The sequence below is a fragment of the Chlorocebus sabaeus genome, chromosome 18 (assembly GCF_047675955.1).
Source record: "Chlorocebus sabaeus isolate Y175 chromosome 18, mChlSab1.0.hap1, whole genome shotgun sequence".
Classification (NCBI taxonomy): Eukaryota; Metazoa; Chordata; class Mammalia; order Primates; family Cercopithecidae; genus Chlorocebus; species Chlorocebus sabaeus.
Window position 1 is genome coordinate 33,125,097 of NC_132921.1, and position 25,787 is coordinate 33,150,883.

Genomic DNA, 25,787 nt, shown 5'->3' on the forward strand with positions numbered 1-25,787 from the left:
TTCCATTGGTCCTCTCCCAGTGGATCAGCCCCTTTGAACCTGGATGTGAGAGTCCCGCCCACGCTTCATCCCACCTCCTCTGTGGGGTCCTTCCAGCCCCACCACCAGCAGCACCTACATCATCAGCACCCACCCTTCATCCCACCTCCTCCGTGGGGTCCTTCCAGCTCACCACTACCACCACCCACATCACATACCCCTGGCTTGGTGCCTGACTGAGCTGTGCCGTAGTGTTTCCATGTGAACGTACAGATGTGTCTCCTTAGCTCAGCTGGCCAGGGACAGATTGAGCATGCCGTTGTATGTGTTCCCATGCTTAGGACGGTGCCCCGTGTGCAGTCAGCACTGAGATGCGTTTGGGGATAATTCTGTGGATGCCCACTGTCCCTCTACCATGGTGTGAGGCTGAGGGGAGGCCTGTGTGAGGGTTGACCAGGCCTTTATACCCTCAACCCTGCCACCGAAACTCTTCCCAAATAGTCATCATTATATGTAGTTGCGAAGACTGTACTTGGCAGCTTCCTAAACCTGAACCTGCATTTAGAGGCTGAGGACGTGTCCTTACTATCACCATCACCACCCTAATCCACTGCCCACAGGTCACAGACAGTGCCCAGGCCTTGTCCTGAACACCTGGGTTTGCCCTGCGGCTGCGTCATGATGGCTGCATGGTGGCCATACACGGGGAACTGAGTGTAGTGGGCCAGGTTGAGGCCAAGCTCTTCCCAGAAAAATGGTATCCCCTTTCCTCACAAGTCAGTAGGGAAAGAGAAACAGCTGTGCAGGAGCGGTGAGAAACCATGCTGGTTCGCATCCTTCACAAGTTTTCTCTGGTCTGAAACCTGCCTGCTGCCTTTTTGGAATTTTCCTCTCCCCTGTCCAGAGTGTGGACCCCAGTGCTGGATGCTGAGCTCCTTGCTTATACTTGGGGTGTGGCTCTGGCTGCAGGAACAGACCCCACAAAGAGATTGGGAGCTCAGAGAACGGAGAACCCAGAATGCCCCCTACCCCAGGTCCCATCCTCCACCTGCCAGAGATGCCACTTCCCCTGCCCCAGGTCCCATCCTCTACCCACCAGAGATGCCCGCTACCCTCAGGCCTACAGCTGGAAGTCTCATCCATGTTTCTTGTTTTCTTTCCTGCTCAGCTGCCCAGGCATTGGCCCAGAGTGAGAGGAAGCGCCATGAGCTCAACAGGCAGGTCACAGTCCAGCGGAAAGAGAAGGATTTTCAGGGCATGCTGGAGTACCACAAAGAGGACGAGGCCCTCCTCATCCGGAACCTGGTGACAGGTCAGGACCCTCTGTGCCACCCCATGCTGCCTGCCCCTCCTTCTGCCCCCACTCCCATCTCCATCCCTAGTACAACCCCTGCACCCCTTCCTCTACCTCCTGCATAGCCCCCACCCTCTGTCTCCTGCTTGCCCTTTCCCCCGCCCCATCTTCCTCTCCCCACACCCACTCCCATCCTCCCCCCAGCTCCTGCTGTCTCCAGCTGCTCTTCTTGATGGCAAGACCCACCGCTGCTTTGTTCTGCCCATAGGGTGGAAGTGGGAGGGGAGCCACCCACATGCTTTTCCTCAGCAGCAGCCACAGCCCCCTTTCCTTGGTGCAGCTCTGTATGGGCCACAGTGCTTTGGCAATGATGGCAGCTCATGCTTTTGGAGCACATTCAGTTGCCAGGTCCTCTGCCAGGCACATCACCCTCATCCCCATTTAATCCTCACAACCCCCTTTTAAGTCAGAACTGCTGCCTTCTCATTTGACACTAAAGGAAACAGAGACTCACTCTAGTGACTTGCCCAGGTCACACAGCTGGGAAGGAGTGGATCAAGGATTCAGATTCCTTCTGTTTGGTTAGGACTTTACAGTTTAAAGTGCTGTGTGGTACAGCACATGTGGGTGTGGTCTCTGGAATCACATGGGCTGTGTTCAGACCTGGCTTCTTTCCTAACTAGCCACACATGGCCGTGGCGGTGCTACTCACCAGTGTTCTTGTGTAGAGCACAGGAAAGGGAATCATGCCACTGGCATGGAGTTGTGAGAATGAAAGTTCATTTTTCATTGCTCACACGTGGTCCCTGGACCAGCAACATCCGCATCACCTGGGAAGGGGTGAGAGATGCAGAATCTTGGGCTCCATGCCAGGCCTCCTGGATTGCAAGGCACATAACAAGATGCCAGGTGATATCCACAGGCTCATTAAAGTCTGGGGAACACTGAGCTCCTGCAGTCTGTCTGGGATCACCCTGGTCCCACTGTCAGAGTTCATCAGGGTTGGCTTTTACTGTCCCTGTGATCATCTGTAGTTTCTCATCCAGGCATGTGGCCGAATCAGGGCTGGCCTGCCTACCCCCCAGCCCCATGTGCTCCCTAGGGCCACCAGGCAGCTGTGAGAGCCACTGCTCCGAATCCCTTCCCCAGCTGGGCTCCTAGAACTGAAAGACTTTCCACACGAGCTGCCAAGAGGGCAGGGTTTTCTCTGTGAAAAGAGGAGCCCCCGCGGCCCCTCTGAGTCCCTCTCGGCTGCTCAGCAAGGGCCAGGAGGGAGTCTGTGTCACCTGTGCAGCTTGCTCAGGTTTGTGCCCAGTGCTGCTTTGCCAGTCGTACCAGCTCCCTCCTCTCCAGTCTTGTGCCCCATCTGGCTGCAACAGGCCACCTCCCTGCTCTGTACTAACCCAGTCCTGTACTCCCCTGCAGAGCCAGGAAGAGTCTTAGAGGAGAGAGTGCTGTGTGTAAAAGGAGAAACCTTTGGTGGTCTGATCCTCTGGACCCTGAGCCAGCAGCTCCCTTCTCCATGGCGCCTTAGTGCAATGGGGGTGATGACACTGACCTGCCTACCCCATGCTGTGAAGTGTGACAAAGGCAAAAGTGCTGTGTTAAAACTGCAGAACCCTTCTCAAATGTGAGGATTTCAGAGTGGTAGCTTTTGCAGGAATATTTGAAGTTCAAATGAGAGGCGAGCGTTGTTTTAGAGAAACTTAGTAAAACTGAAGTCAGACTCTGCTGAGCACTGCCTAGGGCCGAGGGACCCAGGGAGAACGGGTTGTGGCGTCTGCCTTGAACTGATTTGCTCCCACTGTTTTCCTTGTGTGTTTTTACTAGCCCGCTTCTTAGATGTATTTCGCTCTTTTATAAAGCTAAATTTCCCCTACAGTTGTCCAGCAATTAAATGTGACGTAAGTTTATCTTAAACTTCCTTGAACAGACTGCATCTTGTTCAAACGCAATTAGGAACAAACCTTTCATCTCTGGTGAATGAAACTCAATAAATAAGGCTGCTCGTGTCAGACAGGTGGCTCCCTCCTGCCGTTTGCCAGGGTTTTTACAGAGAAAGCCCTGCCATCAGCATGAGCGGACCCTTGCTCAGGTGGCCCCAGGAAAGGTCATCTCCTGCTGAGCTGCCTAGGAAAATCCCGCAGTCATCTTCCCTCCAAAATACCCCATCCAAACAAATGTCAAAACTTGACCACCAGCCACCTACCTGTTAGGAACCTGGCACTGGCCAGTTGCTGTGGAGGAGAAATAAAACTAGTGTCATTGTCCCTGTTCCCCCAAGACGCTAATATTTAGCTGGGGAGCCCAAACAAGCTTTATTCAATCACAATAGAACATTCCAAGGCAGGACAAGTTGTTTGCAATCTGCACATGGATCGGGCTTGAAGAAAGAAGTTATGGATTGGAAGTCTGGGCCTATAAAATACATTTTCCTGGACAAATGTGACTGGCATTCCAATTAGAGCCAATGGCCAATCCACAGCCATTGTTGGACCTATAAAATACCCAAATGTCAACCATGTACTCAAGTAGTATTATGGCCTACAGTTGGCATTTAACTAGACCGAGGCATTGGAGCAGGGATGGTGTAACCCAAGTACCAACTGGAGCTGCTCGCAGCAGAGCCCAGCCCAGGACCAGCCTGGGAGAAGGTTTGCAAGGATACTGCCCACCTGCAGGTGGGAGGGAGGTGGCCTCCCTTCATTGCCATTCTGAGCCTAGAGGTGGCTCATGAGGCCTTGTTTGGGAGGGTATGAGTGTAAAGAACAAGGGCTGGAGATACAGTGCAGAGCTATGGTGAGACCCCTGGGGCCTTGGGCTCCTGCCCCGTTCTCACCTGTCATCTTGCCTTTGCACCAGGCCTTTTCCCCCCAGTTCTCTGGCCTCCTACCACCACTTGTTGCCTTAAGCCTGGCTCTCCTGGCATGGTCTGAAATAGAAAATGGTCTGACAGCTGCTTCCTGTCCCTCCAGGGCCTTTTGCAAGAAAGGGCCAAAAGGCTGAGTCTGCAGTTAATGGGGAGACTCACAAGGCCCGTCCAGTCCAGCCAGAGCAGCCCTTGCCCAGGCTGTATCTGTGGGATACAGAAGAGAGCAGTTGGGGGAAGTAGGATAGCGGTTGGAGAGATGCATGCCGAGCAGTGGCACTGGGGCTGGGGAGGGGGGCCTGCCTAATCTATTTGGCTGAGAGGCTGGGCAAGTACGGCTGGGTAATTTGTTCCTGAACTGATGGGCTAGAGGTTGTTCCAGCCTCCCCAGCCCTCAGCAGGCTGGCCCTATCTTTGGGAACATACAATTTGTCTAATTCTGGAGCTAGCCCTTGCCTTCTGGAAGTGGTGGTGCCCACAAATCAAGAGTTCCTGCCCCCGTGTGGTAGCTAGGTCCTGTCCTTAGCCTTCCTCTTGCCATGGACCCCTGTTGGCTGTGGACAAAGGCATCTATGTAACTTGCAGGCACTTTTCCTCCCTGTCGTTAGGCTGAGGCAGAAGCCTGTTTCAGTGTTGTAGTGTAAATAATTAGGAATGTGGTTTTGTATTTCTAACCACAGTATCTGAAACTACTGGTAGGTAGGCTCGGGAGTTCGGGTACCCTGGGTGGCCTCTCTCCCCATCCTCTTTGAGACATCTGTTCCTAGATTAGCTATGGGGGAATACTGAAAACATCTCTATTCAGATGAGGATTCTGACAGCCTCCACTGTTCCCCATAGATCTAACTTGCCATTTGCTGCTGTCGTTGCCCTTAGACTTGAAGCCCCAGATGCTGTCGGGCGCAGTGCCCTGTCTCCCCGCCTATATCCTCTACATGTGCATCCGGCATGCGGACTACACCAACGACGATCTCAAGGTGCACTCCCTGCTGACCTCCACCATCAACGGCATTAAGAAAGTCCTGAAAGTAAGCAGCCCCTGCAGAAGGTCATGGTTTGTGGTGGGTGGAGCGAAGCCAGCCCCTCACTGTTGCTTCTCTGTGTCTGGGTTTGGCTGTAGTGAATTCTCCCAAGGCTCCAACTTTGAAGGTAAATGAGCCACAGAAGCATCCATGTAACCGGGATGCCTGGCAGTTCCCAGAGAAGGATGCTCAGGCCCAGCAATGGCAGGAAGCCCAGGACTCTGGCGTAGGTAGCCCTCCAGCTCCTCCCTGCTGAGCCTCCAGACCTGCCCAGTGCTTACAGAAGCCTTGGCCTGCCCACTGCCAGAGGTGCTAGGGAGACATCCTGCTGCAGCCAAGGATGTGTGGTCCTCACCCTAGAGCAAGTTCAGGGACACCCCTGAAACACAGGCCCTCTCCACCTTTCCAAGGGTCTGGGTGCTTTCTTCCCTGGGGGGAACACAGGGAGGGCTGTGACATTCCATCACCTCCCAAGGTGAGGCAGCCTGGGCCAGGACAGGGCTTGCCTCAAGGTGTTAAAGGTGCTCAGGAATGCCACCTGAAGGCCCAAGGCTCCTCTTGAATGCAGTGCAGACACTGCAGAAACAGACTGGCCTACAGGGAGGTGAGGCCTGTCCACACAGGGGCGAGGACCAGGCAGTGGAAGGTGAGATTCTTGAGGGAGATGAGCCCTCAGTGAGAGGGATTTCTGCCTGCTAGCCGGCCGGTGCCCTGAGTATTATTGCTCGTAGAGACCATCTTTAGTTCTCACACACTGCTGCTTCCAGGATATAAGCCATTCTCAAAAGCTGAGTCTGAACCAATTCTGGGGTCCACTGAGCTGCCGGTTGCTGCTCTAAGAATTCCAGAGCCAGCCTGGTTTCCTGCCCTCAGTAGCTGCATTGCCCTCCATAGGCAATTTTATTCACTCATGGCTCCAAAACATGTATCTGTGTGCTAGTGGCTCTCAGATTTGTGTCTCCAGCGTTGACCCTCTTTCATGAGCACCATCCAGCTGGAATCTTGGGCCAGTCTAGGCCAATTTAGGGCTAATACAAATGTCACTTCCTTAGGAAAGCCTTCCCTAATTCTGAGCTAAAATAGCATGTCCCAGCCCCACCAGTCACTTTCTATTCAACCTCATTTCTTTTTTTTTTTTTTTTTTTGTCGTATCTAATACCACTCTGTCATTTGATAATGATAACGCTTACTTGACAGCATGAGCTGTGTGAAGTCATCAATTTTAATGCAGCAGCTGTCTCATAGCTGTTTGGGTTGCTGAGCAGGCTTTTTCACCTAGTTCGGGTTTATAGCTGTTTTCTAGAGAGTTAAAGCCACGATGCGTCTGACATCTAGATAAATGGGACACCAAACTATTTTGCTGTTGTGCTTTTTAGCATCCCTTGTGTTGGATAACTGGCAGTTGAGAAACAGAGCCAGCGAGCCCAGGCGGTTAGACGAGAGCCCAGGGCTGCTGGGGCAGAGCCTCATCTGTCACTCAGCTTTGCATTCATTCTTCAGCCATGGAAGGCAGCCTGTCCTTTATGTGTGTCCCTGTATGTGCACCACTGATCAGGGGACCAAGACGGGGGTTCTGTGTACCATCCCTGGTGGCAGAGGAACACTCATGCAGCCTCTCAGCAATGGGTCTCAGCCCTGTGACTGGCAAGTGCCCTGCCCAGCCTCAGGGCTGCTCAGGAACACTAGGTAAGGGTAGGAAATGTGGGGAGAGAGGCACTGAGGAAGCATTTCACCAGACGGGAGCCACCTAGAGCTGAGGATGTCCTTTTCTTTTCACAGAAGCACAATGATGACTTTGAGATGACGTCATTCTGGTTATCCAACACCTGCCGCCTTCTTCACTGTCTGAAGCAGTACAGCGGGGATGAGGTGAGTGAAGAGCCGGGCACCCAGGAGGCGTTCCTGCTTCATCCAAATGCGGTTGAGAAGTGCTTTGTATCCCCTCAGAGGTTGGGGGGGTCTTCGGAGCACCCTTGGGGTCCTCAGACCGTGGGCACACCTTATCATACCTCATGGCTGGAAGTAGGAATAAGGCCGGCCACAGTAGACCTGCCTCCAGGAGGCCTTGATGAGCCCAGGGGGCCCCAGAAAGCACTCCTGGGTTATTTAAGTAGAGTCTGCATAACCTTTCATCATCAATAGAGGCCCTGGGAGTCTCCATGAAACTCTTGTAACCTGACATTTCTATATCAGCTCTAGAAGAGCCCCACTGCAATGGATACTGGCAGGAAGCTCAGTTGCCTACTGGGTCACCGTCTCTCCTAAGCCAACTGATTAATCTGTCCATTTCAAGATAGACAAAGATGGCCACAAGAAAAGAGGCATGCCATAATCAGAACTATGTGTGTGCAAACTGACCTGGAGGCCCAGCTCCATGCATCTATCCAGATTGGATTCCTTGACCTGAGGCCCAACTAACCCCATCACTTCACAATCCACACCAGACCTGTAAGGCCCAGCTTTTTCTGGAACTCACATTCCCAGCTTTGGTCCCTGAAAGAACTTCTCCCATGCTCTGCACTCTGCCCAATGACCTAGTAATATGTAGCTTGTTTCCATTCTAGTTTCTCTGGTGAGAATCCCAACTCGTTCCAGACATACCCATTCACAGGTTCCTGTAGTCTTCCCGACTTTTCTTCCCCTTCCTTTCACATATCTCACCATCTACCCTTCCCAAGGTCAAGACGTAGTGTAAACCAAAATAGTGCGACCATTTTTAAAGCTTTATTTCATCTTTTGTGCCAGAACCAATTTTGACAGACTCTTCTCCCTGGGTTAGTAAGAGGATATGCCCTTTCAGTCTTACCTTCTTTGCAGTTGGCTTGACTCCATCTCTCTCCTAAGAACCAGCACTTCATTTGATGGCCTGCTTTTATTATAAAAGGGATGGGCCAAAGGTTAAAGAAATGGCCATTTAAACCACATGCCTTCTGTTACAAAATTGTAATATCCAAGCATTTACTTGAAGCATAGAACTACATGTAATGTTATTTCATTGAGGTCCATCACTTTTCCCAATGTTATACACATTCTAAATTGTAGGTTATATAAGGCTAGAGCAGGACCTAGAACTCCATTACATTAGGCTGTGGTGCTCATGTTCTCTGGGTCAGAGAATATGAACCTGAGTCAAGACCTGAACCACAGCATAACCAGATCCATGTAGTCCAAATAACAAGGAAGAATGGTTGACTCTATCTTCATGATTACAATTATCCCCTTTTCTGCCTGCTTTTGTTTGTATTAAGATGGCTTTGTATTTGACACAGTACAACAGGCCTTGCTGAAGATGGTTGCCCTTTTGGGAGCACTAATCTTTTTGGCTGCTATTGGTTTCCCTCGGCCTCAATGAAAAGGACATTGGTCACATGAGTCCTCCTGATATCAGCAGTTGCATTAACTTACGTGTTATTTCATCTGATTGATACAGAAAGCTAAGAGGACACAGTACTATAGCTATGAAATCACTTTAGTTCATCTATTAATTCTGATACCCAGTGATAGAATCTATATAAACTTTCTCCTCATACAAGCATATAATCTGGCCCATGGCCACACTCCTTTAGAGGCTGCACATCATCTAACATTTTAGGGGGACTTGGTATATTGGGGAAAGCACTGGACAAAGTGAGAAAGCAGGGATCCCTTTCTCTGGACCTGGTACCAACCTGGGTTTTGCTACTGTAGGGAAATCACTTCGCCTTGGGGATTTGGACTGAGCGATTCAGGCTTTCTCTCTCATGTTGAGTTTTTCTATTACCTTCAAGTTCAAGGGTCATCAATGAGGCCTCAAAGAACTGACAGGGTTTTGTAAAACATCATCTACATAGGAAGGGCCTGAGTAGGCCCCCTGCCCACCAAATAGATGACTAAAGTTACCGGAGCCCCGGAAGTTGTGCTGGGCCCAGCAGACCACAGAACTCAGTAGTGCACGCCTCTCCCTCTGCAGGGCTTCATGACTCAGAACACTGCAAAGCAGAACGAACACTGTCTTAAGAACTTTGACCTCACCGAATACCGTCAGGTGCTGAGTGACCTTTCCATTCAGATCTACCAGCAGCTTATTAAAATTGCCGAGGGCATGTTACAGCCGATGATAGGTAAGCTGGCAGCAGGAGAGCTACATCACTCATCATGGGGTCTGAAACAAGGGGAAGGCGTGGTCAGCACCCTCTGCCTTTCGGGAACCAGATATATTAGCCATGACCTCCAGATAGCCAGAACCTTCCCAGTGAAGGCAGAACTGAGGTGTGCACATCATGCTTAAAAAGAGCAGTGAAAGTATTTGACACAGTGCCAGAGGCATAGATGACTTTCCCTTTATCTCTTTTTCTGTAATATGTTGTATTTTTTCCCAAATTTTCATACATAATAAATGTAAACTCAAAAGGTACAAATGCATATACAGTGAAAAAACATAACTCTCTCAACCTATTATGAACTTGATTCATGGAAGAAAGCAGGAGTGTTCATGCTAAAGGACACAGCGGTAGGCACGATGCATCAGTATTTATTAGACATTTGTTTTGGGCCAAGCAGTGTACTTGGGCACTGAACATGAAATCAGAATTGAGAAATGAGAGCAGTTACATTTTCAATCGGAAGAAAAATGATGTGTAGATACATTACTCACTGTGCTCCACCAAGGCTGGGAAAGAAACTGTACCTGGACCCGTTCAAAATGCTTTCCCAAGGTTCTTACGACACAAGTAGGTTATGGGTGAATCCCAAGAAGGACAAATCTAGAAATACGTTACTTGAAATGAGGTTTATTCCAAACCCTCCTTCCTGTCTGGAAATCTTTTTATAAGGCACCAGACAGAGGGAGAACTGACATATCAAGCTGGAGATACTCAGAATAATGAGAAGGTTAATAGCACCAGTTCTGGAGTCAGACAGACTGGGGTTGAAATCCTGGCCCTGCAACTCCCTATTAGGGTGACCCCAGACAAGTTATTTAACCTCTTTATGCCTCAACTTCCTCATAAAAATGGGTAGTACTTCAGAGAGTTGTTGGAAGATTGAGATACTGAACGTAAAGCCTCTGGTACGTAGTCAATTGCTGCTTAGTAAGTATGACAGACCAATGAAGCTCATATTTACATAGTCAGTGGCTAGGCCAGGATGACACCCAGGTTGCTCAATTCTCAAACTGTGGACTTCAGCACCGGTGATACTGAATTGAGCTGGTACATGCCCATCATCTTTGTCTAATCGTCAGTAAATTTAAGTGAAAATGCTGTTCACAGTTGTTTTATTCCATACAGAAATCAACACATTAGAAATTCTTTGCCAAATGTTGTAAGTTCCTGAGCATGTCAACATTACACATCTCTGGGTGGTATCATTGCTAAAGTCCCGAGCACTAAATGATTTGAGTGGTCCAATCTTTGCATTGTTAGTGGGGAATGCAAGCTTCTCCAAGTGTGCTTTTCTTTCAGTGTCTGCCATGTTGGAAAATGAGAGCATTCAGGGTCTATCTGGTGTGAAGCCCACCGGCTACCGGAAGCGCTCCTCCAGCATGGCAGATGGGGATAACTCATACTGCCTGGAAGCTATCATCCGCCAGATGAATGCCTTTCATACAGTCATGTGTGACCAGGGCTTGGACCCTGAGATCATCCTGCAGGTATTCAAACAGCTCTTCTACATGATCAACGCAGTGACTCTTAACAACCTGCTCCTGCGGAAGGACGTCTGCTCTTGGAGCACAGGCATGCAACTCAGGTAAGAGAGGAGCACCCCCCAACAACACAGATAGAGTGGGCCCTCACTGACTAGAATCAGAACACAAGACTGCTGTTTCTAAACATGAAATCCAAATCTAATTGACAGTCCTTGTCTCCATCAGTCTGTGACTCAAATCCATCACCTTTTTATCTGTTGGTGAAATCCATCAAACACTGAGATGGTTGACTTGGTAAACAAATTAGTTCAAAGCTTAAAGATATTGACACACTCTAAGTTAAAGACTAAATACAACGCAGATAGGTCAGAGAGAAAATGAGTTAAGAGGCATGAAGGCTTACATAGAAGTATAAATACATTTGTGAATGTTAAATATAAATACTTACAATTCAGTATATTTAATGCCTGTTTTTCCCCGTTAACTTAGACACTTCAGGTGTTTCATCTTTGCTTGATTTTAAGTACCCACTCATTCATTTGTTCATTCTTTATTCAACAAATAGTTCCTGAGTGCAAGGCACTTGCTGTGTTTTTTTAACCATGTGAGATAAATAATGACACTAGCTGCAGCTGGCCTGCAAAACTCAACAGGTGTCCCCTTCTCAGTGAATCAGGAGGACCGGCTTAACATGGCTTGCTTTCTACCTATGGCTAAGGTACAATATAAGTCAGCTTGAGGAGTGGCTTCGGGGAAGAAACCTTCACCAGAGTGGAGCAGTTCAGACCATGGAACCTCTGATCCAAGCAGCCCAGCTCCTGCAATTGAAGAAGAAAACCCAGGAGGATGCAGAGGCCATCTGCTCCCTGTGTACCTCCCTCAGTACCCAGCAGGTACAGTCACTCTGCACCTCTGTCAACCATGATATTCCAAGCAAGCCCAGCATCCATTCCAAGTCTGTTCTCATTAGTGGTTATTTGTTAGTGTTGCACTCCCACCCTTTATATACCCCTAGAGATACAATTTTGAAGTATAGCTAATGGGATATTCCTAGAGGAACCAAAAACCATTTGGTCTGTGAAAAAGGATGCCACGGATACTGTTTTCTTGTAACTCTCTATCTATCTTACTCACTTAAAAAGATAAGGTAGCAAACCCACAAAACGTCAAGTTTAGGTAAAAACTTTTTTAAATGTAATGAATTCTGGAATGTTTCTTACATAGAAATCCACAAATTTTCATAAATTGGCAGCATCAGGTATTTGCTTTCTTTACAACTGTAATTGTAAGAAAAAAAGTTTTCTTTAAAACTAATTTCAATATGGTCATATTTTCACTCACACTCATTTATATTGTTTTAAATGAAGTCATTAAGAACTTAGGGGCATTTAAGTATTACTTTCCTTTTCCCTAAAAAACGTGTAACAATGACTCTGTTGCTGATACATTGCCAGTCCCTGAAAGATAAATAACAAAATCCAAACTCAGTACAGAAAAACACATCTTAATATAGCAAAGTAAACACCTTTCCTTACCTCCTCCACTTACTACTAAAATATTATATATCGAACTCTTAAAAAAAACTGGTTCCTTCTGTAAACATTTCCAGAAAGTCTTCAAACATTTCTCTCCTCTTTAAATACATTTCACTTGACATAAGTTTGCTTCTAGAATGCAGCTGGCATTGCATTTGGGCAGTCTACTTCTACCAAACCAGTGGTAGGCAGAAAAAAGAGTATCTCCTGTTCAAATACTCATTTGTAAATAATGTTGGGGAATGGAAGTAGTTAGGTATTAAACAAGACCTTTCTCATCTAAGGTAAGATCTCCAGTACTCTTCAGAAGAAACCTTTAAATTACTGGTAGATAAGAGGCTAAGGATTTCAGGCTACCGCATTCTAAACTCATTGTGTATACCAATGAGCATAGTGGGGAGGGGCAGGTGGGTTTACAGGAGACATGAATTCGGTGAGAGGGCTCAGATCCACCTGGCAAAGCTGTGGGCTCTAGTTTACTGGATGCAGGCTCCAAGTGTAAACGTTAGTCCAGCTCCATCTGTGTTGTGAGCCTTGTCTAAAAAGGATCATACTCTTGTTCCAATGTCACATATTCTTTAAAGTTCAAAAGTTGTCTCATGTTCATTTAGCTGTGTGCTAAATTCTGTTTTTACTCCCAACAGATTGTCAAAATTTTAAACCTTTATACTCCCCTGAATGAATTTGAAGAACGGGTAACAGTGGCCTTTATACGAACGATCCAGGTGAGTTTTAAAATAGTAATTTTATGAAGTCCTAGTCTAAGACTATAAAGGAAATTGAAAATTTGGGTTTCAACTTTGCTTCTCTTTATTACTAAAATACTGGTTACATATATGTTAGAAGACCTTACATTCCTAGGCTTTCTACTTAGGTAAACATGAACCATATCACCCGTGAGTAACTTATTATTTGCACACAGAAAACTCAACTTTTACAATCTCTGCCTCTCAGATTATAGACATAGTTTAAGCATTATTTCATTTGCCACTAGCATGTTACTGAACTATTAGCACCAAATGGAATTAACAATGTAAGCAGAATATCAGTCCTAACCATAAATTGAACTAAGAAATGTTCTTTAAAGAAAACAATTTGAGCTCTTAAATCTTTGTCTAAGACTTACAATATTTGCTTTTAGGAAAATGCTTGAAAGAAAATGTAATAGGGAAAACAGTTATTTAAATCTGTCTTTTCCTAAGATGGAAATTTTTTACTTAAAGATCAGCTTCCTCAAGCCGAGCCCAGGGTGATTTTGGCTGAGTGCCTGACCTTTGCATGTGATAGTAACTGTGACAGTGTTAGAATGATAGTCATGTCGCAATGATTCAGAAAACAGGCCACTCTTCTCCCATGATTACCTGTGGGGAGCACCTCAGGGGAGACATAGCACTCCCTCAAACTTTGAAATGACCTTATGGCCAGTGAAGTGATGCTGACATGAAACAAGGATTAAAAAGGGGTGCAGGGGGAAGTGATCAGAGGAGGGAGAGTCAGGAAAAAGGGGACCAAATGGAGGTTTATCAAAGACACTGAAGAAACGTGAGGAAACATGGAGCTTTGTACAAGAAGCTGTTCCCTTTGGAATACTCCTGGAATTTTATTTGGAGCTCCTTACAGTGTTTCAATGTAGATCCAGAGATTTAGAGGGCCCTGAAAAAGGCTAAAAAGGGGTTTGAAAAGAGCCATGGCAAAAACAATCTAAATGAACTTTAGCCCAGCATCTAAGTAGGGAACAGAGGCCAAACGTCTGGGAAGGGGTGCCTAGTCAGACTAAAGGTTATTCTCCTAAGGGCAATGACAGAAACACAGTTGATTGTTAAAGACACAGGCCACAGAGCGGGGCAGGCAGAGTGAGTCTCTACTCACCAACATGAATGTAACAACGGGGTTGCGGGTGGTGCTGACGGAAAGTATCCAGTTAGGATGCTCATAGTCAGATGCTGAATGGGAAGAGTTGGATGACAGAAGCCACTGAGATATCTGACCCTGGACCCATTATGTGGATTTTTATGGAGGGCTGATAATTTACGCAAAAGTGCAAGTTTAGAAAGTCTTGTTTGCTTTTGGATATCTGAGACACACATTAGAGGGAGAACTATAACTGCTCATAAATTGGCAACCCCGCTGTTTATGAGAATTCAGGTTAAAAAATACATGCCAAATCATACTGCAGGTTTAATGGATTAAGGACAAAGGAAAAATATAATGGAGGTTAAGCCCAAATATTCTCTGAAAGTATGTACAGTCAGATTTTGAATCTTACTCAGTAATCAATTTCAGTGTCTCGCAGTTCCATCAAAAGATTTTTTTTCTTTGTGAGCTATAGTTTTATGTTCTGTTTCTACCTATACAATGCTCAGAAGAAATGGTGAACAATCCCACCCTCCTACATTTGAACTCACCTGTGTGATAAAGACAAGTTACTTGTTAAAATAAACCATTGCTTGGGCACTGTGGGCTTTTTATAGCTTTATACTGACCTTTAAAAATGTAAATTTGAAGTTAAACTCACCAAAGCATTCACAGGAGGATTTCTGTGAAATGACCACCTTGTAAATTTTAATTGATTAAATGTATACATGCCTTTTGCTGTTGAATTGTGATAATAGAGGTAATATTTCACTTTCTTTTCCCATTTTTATACTCTCTAAAATTTCTTCAAACCTTTTAGGTAGTGAAGTCTACTGTCACATCTAACTCATGTGGAGAAATACAAGGGTCCTTAAGTGCTACAAAGATGACTTTTTTCCCAGAGCCTCTTGCTATTTCAAATTTTACATACATATGCCATGCGATAGGTTCGTGATAATAAATGCAGCAAAACTCAGAGTGGGATGTGTGTGAGCCTTCAACAATCCCAGAGAATCATTCTGCCAGGCCATATCAGAGCCATCATTGAGTATCTTGAATTAGTGAGGCTTATTGTTTATTCCTCCCTAAATGCCTTTCTCTCCTTTAAACTTCTCTCCCATTATTTCAAACCTCTTTTTCAAATGGTTAAAATTACTTTAAAATTTTGGCCCATCTTTCAAGATGCCAAACACACGGGTACTGGAAATTTAAGTCATGCTTTCTATTCATAATTCAGGTAATGGATGAAAACATGGGCAATTCTAGGTTCCCCTGCCACTATAGAACCATCTTACAATGCCATGCTCAAACTGACTTCATTCTGTAAACCTGTTTCCCAGCACTTTTCAAATGCTGCTATGTATTTACTGACCATGGCCTGTTTCGAGGTTTGAGAAAAATAAATTGTGTTTTCACAAAATCAGTATATAATTGATTTTCCTTTTTGGCAATACTCCCACAGTTAACCCTATTGACTTTTGTAAAAGTACAGCTTCTACCAGCAGTTCATGGTTCAGAGATTAATGGTTAACGCACGGGCAGGAGGAACAAAGGAACATATTATAAAACCGATAACAGCAAATACAGCACTTACTATGTGCCAGTGATGGTACTCTGTTCTTTATACCTGTTAACTCTTTTAATCCTCACAACCTTACGAGAAGGGAACTCTTCCCCATCCCATGATTTTGGGGTATGTGTGTTCCATTTAACCATTTTTAAGTGTACAGTTCAGTGGCATTAAGTATATTCACAATATTATATAACTATCACCACTATTTCCAAAATTCTTTCATCATCTTAAACAGAAACACTACCCATTTGCACAAATAATATTCTCCCTTCCCTTCAATGCTGGGTAGGCTTCTATATTAAATTATATTAAATTATAAATTCTAGATATCACATATAAGTTGAGTCATACGATATTCTTTTGGGTCTGGCTTATTTCACTTAGGTTCTCAAAGGTCATCCATGTTGTAGCATGCGTAAGAACTTCATTCCTTTTTTTAGTGACTAATATTCCCTTCATATACCACATTACAGTTTGGCTATTGGGAATCATGCCGCTATGAACATTGCTGCACAAGTAGCTGAGATCCATTTTTCAGTTCTTTGGGGCATATATCTAGAGGCAGAATTACTGAGTCATACGGTAACTCTATATTTTAAACTTTATGAGGAACCTCAAACTTTTCCATAGCAGCTATACCATTTTACATTCCCACCAGCAATGCATGAGAGTTCCAGTTTCCCCACATCCTCACCAACACTTGTGATTTTCCAGCTTTTTAAAATTATAGCCATCTTAATGGGTGTGAGGTGGTATCTCATTGTGGTTTGGATTTGTATCTCTCTGATGACTAGCATCTTTTCATGCACCTATTGGCCATGTGTGTATCTTCTCTGGAGAAATATCTATTCCAGTCTTTAATTCATTTTTAAATTAGATTGTTGCATTTTTAGTATTGAGTTATAGGAGTTATTTGTACAATCTTGATATTAAATCCTTATCAGATATGATAAGAGTTTTACAGATTTAGCTCCCTTTAAGTTTTTGATCCATTCTGAGTTAATGTTTGTATATGGTGTAAGGTGAATGTCCCACTTCATTCTTCTGTATGTGGATATCCAGTTGTCTCAGCACCATTTGTCAAAGACACTGCCCTTTCCCCCATTGAATGGACTTGGCACCCTTGTCAAAAATCAATTAACTAAAAATATGAGGGTTTTTTTTTTTCTGGGCCGTTATATTCTATTGGTCTATATGTCTGTCTGTATATCAGTACCACACTGTTTTGATTCCCATAGCTTTGTAAAAAGTTTTCAAATGGGAAGTGGGAGTCCTCCAATTTTTTTTTTTTTTTTTTTTTTTTTTTTGAGACAGTCTCACTCCACCACCCATGGAGTGCAGTAGTGCAATCTCGGCTCACTACAACCTCCGCCTCCCAGGTTCAAGCAATTCTCCTGCCTCAGCCTCCCAAGTAGCTGGGATTACAGGCATGTACCACCATGCCTGGCTAATTTCTGCATTTTTGGTAGAGATGGGGCTTCACCATGTTTGCCAGACTGGTCTCGCACTCCAAACCTCAGGTGATCTGCCCACCTCAGCCTCCCGAAGTGCTGGGATTGCAGGCATGAGCCATTGCACCCGGCCAATTTTGTTATTTTTCAGGATTGCTTTGGCTAGTCAAGATCCCTTGAAGTTTGATATGAATTTTAGGATTTTTTAGATTTCTGCAAAAAACATCATTGGGATTTTGATAGGGATAGCATTGAATCTATAGATTGCTGTATGTAGTATTGTCATCTAAAGTCTTCTAGTACATGAATATGTGGTGTCTTTCCATTTGTTGAGGTCTTGGCTCTTTCAGAAGTCTTGCACCTTCTTGGCTAGATTTATTCCTAAGTATTTTATTCTTTTTGATGTTATTGTAAATGGAATTGTTTTTCTTTCTGATTATTCATTACTAGTGAATAGAAATACAACTGATTTTTATGTGTTGGTTTTTTATTATGTACTTTCCTGAATACATTAGCTCTAGCAATATTTGTGTGTGGATTCTTTAGGTTTTTCTACATGTAAGATATGTTGTCTGCAAAAGGATCATTTTACTTCTTCCTGTCCAAATTGGCTGCCTCTTACCTCTTTTCTTGCATAATGGCTCTGGCTAGAACTATGCTGAATAGAAGTAGTAAGACTAGGCATCCTTATCTTATTCTTGATCTTAGAGGAAAAACATTTTGGGTATGATATTTGTGATGTTGAATGTGGGTTTTTACCTATGGTCTTTATCATGGAAGGATTTATCTTTTTATCATTAAAAAAGTTGGATTTTGGCAAATGCTTTTTCTGCATCAATTGAGATGATGTGGGTTTTTTCCTCTTCATTCTGTTAATGTGGTATATTACATTGATTTTTATGTTGAACTAACCTTGCTTTCTGAAGATAAATCCTACTTGGTCATGGTGTATAATCCTTTCAACCTTTTACTGAATTCAGTTTGCTAGCATTTTGTTGAGGGCTTTTACATCTATATTGATAAGGGATGAATATAGTTTTGTTTTCTTACAGTGTCTTTATCTGGCTTTGATATTAGGGTTATACTGGCCTCACAGAATGAGTTAAAGTGTGCCTTCCTCTTTGATTTTTAGGAAGAGTTTGAGAACTGGTGTTAATTCTTCTTAAAATGTTTGATAGTCTTCACCAGTGAAGTCCATCTTGGGCTTTCCTTTGTTGGGAAATATTTAATTACTAATTCAATGTCCTTACTTGTTCCAGGTCTATTCAGATTTTCTATTTCTTCTTAAATCAGTTTTGGTAGTTTGTGTGTTCCTGGGATTTTGTCCATTTCATCTAGATTATCCAATTTGTTGGTGTTAAATTTTTCATAGTATTCTCTTATAATCCTTTTTATTTCTGTAAAATTGGCAGTAATGTCCTCGCTTTCATTTCTGATTTGCTAATTTCTCGTTTTAGTCTTCACACACACCTGTAATCCCAACTACTTAGGGGGCTGAGGCAGGAGAATCACTTGAACCTGGAGGTGGAGGTTGCAGTGAGCAGAGATCACACTACTGCACTCCAGCCTGGGTGACAGAGCAAGACTCCATCTAAAAAAAAAAGGGAGGGGAGGTTTGTCAATTTTTTGAACCAACTTTGATTACATTTGTTTTGGGTATTGTTCTATTCTCTATTTTTCCATCTAATTTGTGTTATTTCATTTCTTCTAGGTTTAGGTTTAGTTTGCTCTTTTTCTGATTCCTTAAGGTATACAGTTAGGTTATTGATTTGAGGTTTTTTTTTTTTTTTTTTTTTTTTTTTAATGTAGACATTTACAGCTACAAACTTTTTTAGCACTACATTTACCCCATCCCATAAGTTTTGGTTTATTATATTTTTATTGTCTAATTCCCCCTGTGATTTCTTTAGCCCATTGGCTATTTAAGAACTTATTAGTTTCCACATATTTGTGGATTTTGCAGTTTTCCTTCATTTATTGATTTATAGTTTCATTCCATCATAATCAAAAAATATTTCATATGGCTTTAATCTTTTTAAATTTATTCAGACTTGTTTTGTGTAACACAGGGTCCATTGGAGACTGTTCCATATGCACTGAGAAGAATGTGTATGCTGCTAAGTGGAGTGTTCCATATGTGTTTGTTAGGACTAATTTGTTTATAGTGTTGTTCATGGCCTCTATTTTCTTATTGATCTATCTGGTTCTATCCATGATTAAAAATGGGGTATTGAAATGTCCAACCATTACTGTAGAACTATTCTCCCTTAAAGTCTGTCAGTTCACACTTCAAATATTTTGAGGTTCTGTTGCTAGGTGCAGATGTTTATTATATCTTCTTGATGAGTTGAACCTTTTATTAAAATATAATGTCCTTCTTTGTCTCTGGAAATGACTTAATTTCTCCTTCATTCTTGAAGGGTAGTTTTGCCAGATTTAGAATTCTTAGCAGACAAGATTTTTTCCTTTCTGGATTTGAACTGTGTCATCCCATTGCCTCCTAGCCTCCGTGGTTTCTGATGAAAAAACAGCTGTTAATCTTATTTGAGGATACCTTATACAGTCAGCCCTCCATATCCACAGGTTCCATATCTGCAAGTTCACCCAACCACAGATTCAAAATTCAGTATTCACAGGATGCAGAACCTGTAGCTATGGAGGGACAACTTTTTGTATCTATGGGTTCTACAGGGCCGACTGCAGTACTTGCATACACATGGATTTGGGTATCTGTGGGAATTCCTGGAACCAATCCCCCATGGATACTGAGGGATGACTGTATGTGACAAGTCACTTCTTTCTCACTGCCTTCAAGACTCCCTCTCTGTTTTAGGGTTTGACAATGTAGTATAATGTGTTTCACTGTGAATCTCTTTGCCTTTATCCTACTTGGAGTTCATTGAGCTTTTTGGATGATTACATACATGTCTTTCATCAGATTTGGGAAGTTTCAGGCATTATTTCTTCAAATATTTTGTTGCCCCCTTCTTGCTCTTTTCCTTCTGGTACTACTGTAATGTGTATGTTGGTACACTTCATAGTGTCCCGTAGGTCTGTTAGGCTCTGTTCATTTTTACATTATTTTTATTTTCTTCTCAGACTGGATCATTTCAATTGCTTTATCTTCAAGTTCACTGATCTTTTCTTCTGCCTGCTGAAGTCTACTGTTAAACTCCTCTAGTCAATTTTTCATTTCAGTTTTTGTACTTTTCCTAAAATTTCTGGCTTCAAATAGGAAGCAGGGAGGGGTTCTGTGCCTTTAAATTTTCTAGTTGATGCCACTAGTGGAAGCCATTGCATCCCAAGAAATGTCTAACCAAGACAGGCATCTGCTGGGACCCACCAGATCAACCAAAGTGCACAACCACAAATATTTGGAGGACAGTGTCTCACTGCCTGCCCTGGCCGGCTAGCTACTCCAGGAATATGGGCTGCTATCCCCATAGCTTCAGGGGAGCTGAAGAGAGGGGGATAGTAGCTGGGTCACACACACAGTTCTCTTAGCAAAGATCAGCAGCCTCTACCTTTATCAATCACTCTCCCAATTGTTATAAATGTCCAATCAAGTTCCAGAGTTACAAGATAGTTGACAATCACTGTTTCTAGTTCAGGGTAGCTTCAGTGGAGGGACCAATCCCTAGAGCTTCCTACTCTGCCATTTTATGTGATGTACTCTTCTCCCATTCCATTCTACAGGTAAAGAAACTGGGGCATAGAAAAATTCAGGAATTTGCCCAGGGTGGTGCCAGGATTAGAGCTCAAGCTGTCTACCTAAAAAACCCATGCCCTTGGCCACTCCACTACAGTGCCTCTCCATATGGTTTGCACCTGAGATGTATTTTATATTATCCCTTAGATAGAAAATTTTTTAAAGAATGCTAGAATTGGGAGAGTGCTTATAGCCCTCTGATCTCCAAAAAGCCTAAGTCAGGGCTTCTCACCCCACTAAATACCTCAAGGATAAGGAGATCACATTCTCCTGGTCCTGAAGTTTTACCTAATTGTCTTAGAAATCTCTCCATGATACATGCCAACTCACTTTCATGAATTTACTTAAACTGGCTATTTTTAGGGGTACTCAAACTTTCCATGGTCTTATTCTTCCCCATAGGCACAACTACAAGAGCGGAATGACCCTCAGCAACTGCTGTTAGATGCCAAGCACATGTTTCCTGTTGTGTTTCCATTTAATCCATCTTCTCTAACCATGGACTCAATCCACATCCCAGCGTGTCTCAATCTGGAGTTCCTCAATGAAGTCTGAAGATGTATGTTTCCAGCATTAGTTTGATTCCCAATGTGAGCAAAAAGGAAGTATATACAGTAAAGTAAATTCAAGGATCTGTTAAATCTGGTAAAAGTAGATCAAATCAGAGATTGACAGCCTGTGGAGGGGTGCTGAACTATACAGAGTTGGACACAACTATGTCATTATTTTTTTGTACCTACTGCTCAGAATAAAAACACTTGAAATATGGAAGATTTTAAGTTTGATTTCAGTCCAACAACATATGCATAATTTATAGACACCAAGCGGTCCCCATAGACAAATAAAAGGTGCCAATTCTATAAAATGAAGCTGCCTAGTTTTGATCTTTGCATATAACTGGAGAATGTCCAAATTAAAATATCAAATATATATAAGTCACATAAATTGCCTTCAAAGTGCTTTTAAGAAATAATGGTACTAATAACCATCATAATGGCATATACTGACATTTCCCAAAGTTTGCAAACTATAGGCATGGTTGAGTTTGTGGTGAGATGTTTTAAGAACAAAAATATGGGGATAAGACTTCTGAGAAATGTTCCCAAAATATTTTTTAATGGCTGATTATACAAAGACAGTGGTGTAAATGACCTCCAGACCAGACATTTTGAGTACTGGTTTCTGAAGCAAAATTAGAAGTGCCAATCCTCAGTGTGCTCAAACGCTTTTGTGTAATCTTGGTTTAATGGAAGAGATTATTGAAATGCTGCTATCCCAAACTCCAAGTGAGAAAGATGGAAAAATATTTTGTTTCTGATGCTAGTCCATACACTTTCCAAGTCCCAAAAAACTTTCACAAAAATGTATATAAGCTAAATATTAGAAAAGGATAACAACTTGTTTTATTTATAGATATAAAAACCAAACAAGTCAATATGAAAACTTTTAATCTCTTAATACCATTAAGCCTCCAGTAAGAGCATCACATAATGCTCTACTATTCCAGAAACCAAATAGTAAAACAAACTAAAACTTGCACATCAGATCATCTGAAAAACCTTCAAAAATAATCAGTTCAGGGATATTATACTAAAGTTTGGGTTTGTTTGTTTTTTTTTTTTTTAAGAGAATAAAATGGTTTAGGTCAACTTTCCCTTTTCAGGTTATTTTCAACGTTTTTCAAATTTAGCACACAAAAAAATTGTAAATATCTCTCCTACAAAATAATGATTTTTAAAAAGTAATTCAGTAATAGGCTTAGATTTTTGCTGCTCTTAGAATTTTTTTTTAACTTGTTTTTGGATTCTTCAAAAGCAAGCATTCAACTGGAAACCCATATTCTTTCCACACTTTTTTTTTTTTACTGTCTTTTCCCTATATCTTGATAGCAGTATGCTGTTCCCATAAGAAAAAATGGTATTTGCAAATCATAGAAGAACAGTCTTTGTATTACATTGAGAAAATAGGGTTTATACATGAAATGGCAGTAGAACAGCCTGCCTCCACCCTCTTTTTTACTCAACCATCCAACTTAAAAGGCTCTTGGAAACACAGCACACTCCAAGCTACCTTCTGCACTGTGCCCTTAGAGCACAGCTTCCTCAGTCCTTCTCTACATCTCCTGGGGCTTAGCCCAGTCTTAGCCTGGGTTAAGGCTGCTGACAGTTGTGTTCCAATCAGTTGTCATGGGCATTATCCCCTCTACATCCACATTAAACATGCCAGCTTCTCTTGGGTGTCTGCAGAGCTGTGCCTTTTTCTTTCGTTACAGTTACATAATCACTGACTTCCATGACACTCACCCATGGATCCATGTGCTGACTTCATTTAGAAGGCCAATCTAAAACAACTGGGTTTGTGGCTACCTCTTTAAAGTTGTTGGTGAAGTATAATTTGCTTTTTAATGCACTTTAGTTTGAAACTGAGTCTCTTATGTAAGGACTATCCTTAATCTTAAAAGACCAAAAATGCCTTGTTAGAGTGTTAAGGAGTTTTGACATGCAGTGGTTCCACAAATACAGTGGTTTACTGTCCTTATATACTGTCTTATACCATCATTCTCTCCATATCTCTTGGTCACTACTGTCTGCTGTCTCTGGTTAATCACTAGGTGCCAAGAGCTTACTGAATAAAAGCTTGGCAATTAGAATAAATAGGGAGGGAAGGACCTTATGAATAGTCCATTTAGCCTAAGAAATGGCAGGTTTAGTTCTTCTCTTCCAAAAGATAAAGGTGTATCACTGGAATTGTACTTAAAATTTATAGATGACTAACAAATATATACTTCATATGTAGTTAATATTTAGATCTATCTTATTTAATACTTGGAGGCTAGAAGAAGCATCTTTAGGGGAACTATATAATCTTTTGTTAGCATTTTGGCTGCATTTTTAAAAATCAATTCAAACATTTATCAGTGTCATGAAATCAGTAATGACTAACAATTCAACATATAGGTTTGAACTCTGCATTAGATGTCTCTTTAATTTTTTAATATTTAAAATTTAGTTGACGCTTTTCTCACCAGGTGCCTTTAGCGGTTACTAAGATAACTGACTTATCAATTGTTTCTCTGAAATAAGTGTTGCTGTGGGAATAATTTTAATGTTCAATGTGATATCATGGGGAGTTTTGTCTTTTAAAACATTAGAAGCATTTTAAATATTAAGAATCAAGTATTTATAGATCAAAAACTTGTGTTTTAAGTATTATATGGGACCTGTTTACTTATAGTAAATGTGTATGTACACGAGTTGTTGAAGCCGACAACATATTACATCATGAATTTTCCCTATGCCCTGATAGTTGCAGTTAGAGTTCCAGTACCTGTAGGCTCACCTGGGAGGCAGATTAGACCCAAAGGTAGATGTTTTTCCCTTTTCCATGAAGCATGTCAGTGGGAGTTACTTTCTTTGATTTCCCTAGTACTAAATGTTAAGGCTTTTGTAAAAACAAAAACAAAACAAAACTAGGAGCTTGGAACATTTAAAAATCAATGCTGCTACCATCAATTCATCAGATATTTACTTAGAGCTTTCATACATTAAGATTCCAGTAACCAATAAATTAGAGTTCATTTATTCTGCATAAAGTAAATTTTCATACACTTGACCTACTAAGACAGCAAGGGTGTCCTAAATTGAGGCATTTGTATAATGCCTACATAACTAAATGGTCAATAAAATGGGACAGCATGGGGCAAGACCTTGTAGTTCTTCACAGAATATTTGTGGTCAGTTTCTCCAATTTGCTGCATGAGCCAAATAACCATAATTCACTTTTTATACCCACTGGTGCCATAATTAGAGAATTAGAGGGTATAGACAGAGGTTAATGCCAATGACAAACCCAGGTCATTAGATAGAAAAGATTGTTTTTCAAAAAAAGAAAGTTTCTAATTCTAACAAAGGGGATCAATCAGAAATGAAACTAAGCTACTTTCTAAAGTGACACCGTATCAGAATAATCCAGATTTGAATATAACATTTTGCCACCAACTGATGTTTAGATGAAGGAGTGCCTCTCCGAAAGAGTTCAGATCATATTCAGGGGTGAATCTGACACCGTGGAAGAAAGACTACTGATGAAAATATTTTTCCACTTTGCACAAATCTGTAAACTACACGTTTGTTTATAGAAAAACGCTTGTAATAGTCACTGTAATATTTAGCTGTGGATAAAAATTTGTGGAAATAAATACTTTTGAATAAAGTGGTGTGCCAAATCTAAATGAAATTTAAAACTCTGCAGCTACAGGTTGACAAAGTTTCTTTGTAATGCTCTCTTGAGGAGCTTCATTATGGGGCCTATATTCTAATATGTGTCATGATCATTTAAACCAGAGGTCAGCATCTTACAGTCCAAAAGCTGGCGGCAGGGAGAGACTCTCAGATAACAAGGCTTATTGAGCAATTACTTCAAAGCTATGGAATTAAAGGCAGTTTTGGTGTAGGCAAAGACAAGTAGATCAATGAAACAGAATAGGGAGTGCAGGGATAGGCCCAATCCTATGTATAACATAGCATACAGTAGAGATGGCATGAAAAATCAGTGGGAAAATAGTCACAAGATCTGTATGGAGGAATTTGTAAAATATAAGTGAAAAACAATGACAACATGAAAATGGAGAAATAATTAGGTACATGGATTCAAAGACTCCATACCACTAAAAGTTTGTCAGTTGTCCCCAAGTTGATCTATAGATTAAAAATCAAAATTTCAACTGTTCCTATGTGAAAATTGACAGTTCATTATAAGATTTATACGGAAGAGCAAAGGCCCATGGATAAGGAAGACCCTCCTTGAGAAAGTGGGAAGCTTTCCTTAGCAGGCATCGAGACTTACAAAATTTCAGTAATTAAGATGTGTGAGAAT

At 42.4% G+C, this 25,787-nt stretch overlaps 1 protein-coding gene across 3 annotated transcripts in view; it reads left to right on the forward strand.

Annotated features, from left to right (window-relative positions):
• The window catches only part of MYO5B (myosin VB), a 381,273-nt gene extending 358,740 nt beyond the window's left edge, over positions 1–22,533 (forward strand). For all 3 annotated transcript variants that reach the window (XM_007974050.3, XM_073006323.1, XM_037982326.2), the window contains 8 exons: positions 1,148–1,291; positions 5,019–5,170; positions 6,944–7,033; positions 9,114–9,264; positions 10,606–10,891; positions 11,509–11,683; positions 12,970–13,050; positions 21,315–22,533. In XM_007974050.3, coding sequence (XP_007972241.3) covers positions 1,148–1,291; positions 5,019–5,170; positions 6,944–7,033; positions 9,114–9,264; positions 10,606–10,891; positions 11,509–11,683; positions 12,970–13,050; positions 21,315–21,467 — 1,232 coding nt within the window. In that variant the 3' untranslated portion in view covers positions 21,468–22,533. The remainder of the gene's footprint in view (positions 1–1,147; positions 1,292–5,018; positions 5,171–6,943; positions 7,034–9,113; positions 9,265–10,605; positions 10,892–11,508; positions 11,684–12,969; positions 13,051–21,314) is intronic.
• Positions 22,534–25,787: the final 3,254 nt, after the last annotated feature.